General features: G+C 39.0%; 1 protein-coding gene across 1 annotated transcript in view; it reads left to right on the top strand.

Annotated features, from left to right (window-relative positions):
- LOC113341693 (protein SABRE-like) overlaps positions 1 to 519 on the top strand; it is a gene marked incomplete at both ends in the record, with an annotated part of 902 nt that extends 383 nt beyond the window's left edge. The window contains 2 exons of the mRNA XM_026586463.1: positions 148 to 315; positions 436 to 519. Of these exons, the coding sequence (XP_026442248.1) occupies positions 148 to 315; positions 436 to 519 (252 nt within the window). The remainder of the gene's footprint in view (positions 1 to 147; positions 316 to 435) is intronic.
- Between the last annotated feature and the right edge of the window lie 4 nt (positions 520 to 523).

Below are 523 nucleotides of genomic sequence, written 5' to 3'. Positions count from 1 at the left end.
ACAAAAGAACCAGGCCTCGAAAGATGATGGAGTTTCATAATATCAAGATAAGTCAGGTTGGTTCAGTCTAACATGAAATGTCATAACGAAGATTATGGTTGAAATTGTTTGATGCTGTCTAACAATTAGTACTTTACTGCACTGTAGGTAGAATTGCTGGTTACGTACGAAGGATCTAGATTTGCAGTGAGTGATTTGAGATTGCTGATGGATTCATTTCACCGTGTTGAGTTCACTGGCACTTGGAGGAGATTATTTTCGAGGGTTAAGAAGCATATCATTTGGGGGGTTTTAAAGTCTGTTACAGGAATGCAGGTAGACGAGTTATGCTTAATGGTTGTTAGATACTTTCAAATAGGGACAGCAACGGTATTTTGTCAAGTTTTTCAAGTAAATTGTTTTCTGCTGACTTGCTGATTCTCTGCACTCCAACAGGGTAAGAAATTCAAAGACAAAGCTCACACCCATAAGGAACCCACGATTATTGGTATTCCTGATACCGATCTTCATTTTAGCGACAGCG

Source organism: Papaver somniferum, unplaced genomic scaffold (assembly GCF_003573695.1).
Source record: "Papaver somniferum cultivar HN1 unplaced genomic scaffold, ASM357369v1 unplaced-scaffold_30356, whole genome shotgun sequence".
Classification (NCBI taxonomy): Eukaryota; Viridiplantae; Streptophyta; class Magnoliopsida; order Ranunculales; family Papaveraceae; genus Papaver; species Papaver somniferum.
The sequence above is the reverse complement of the archived record's forward strand: the minus strand, read 5'-3'. Positions and strand labels throughout refer to the sequence as shown.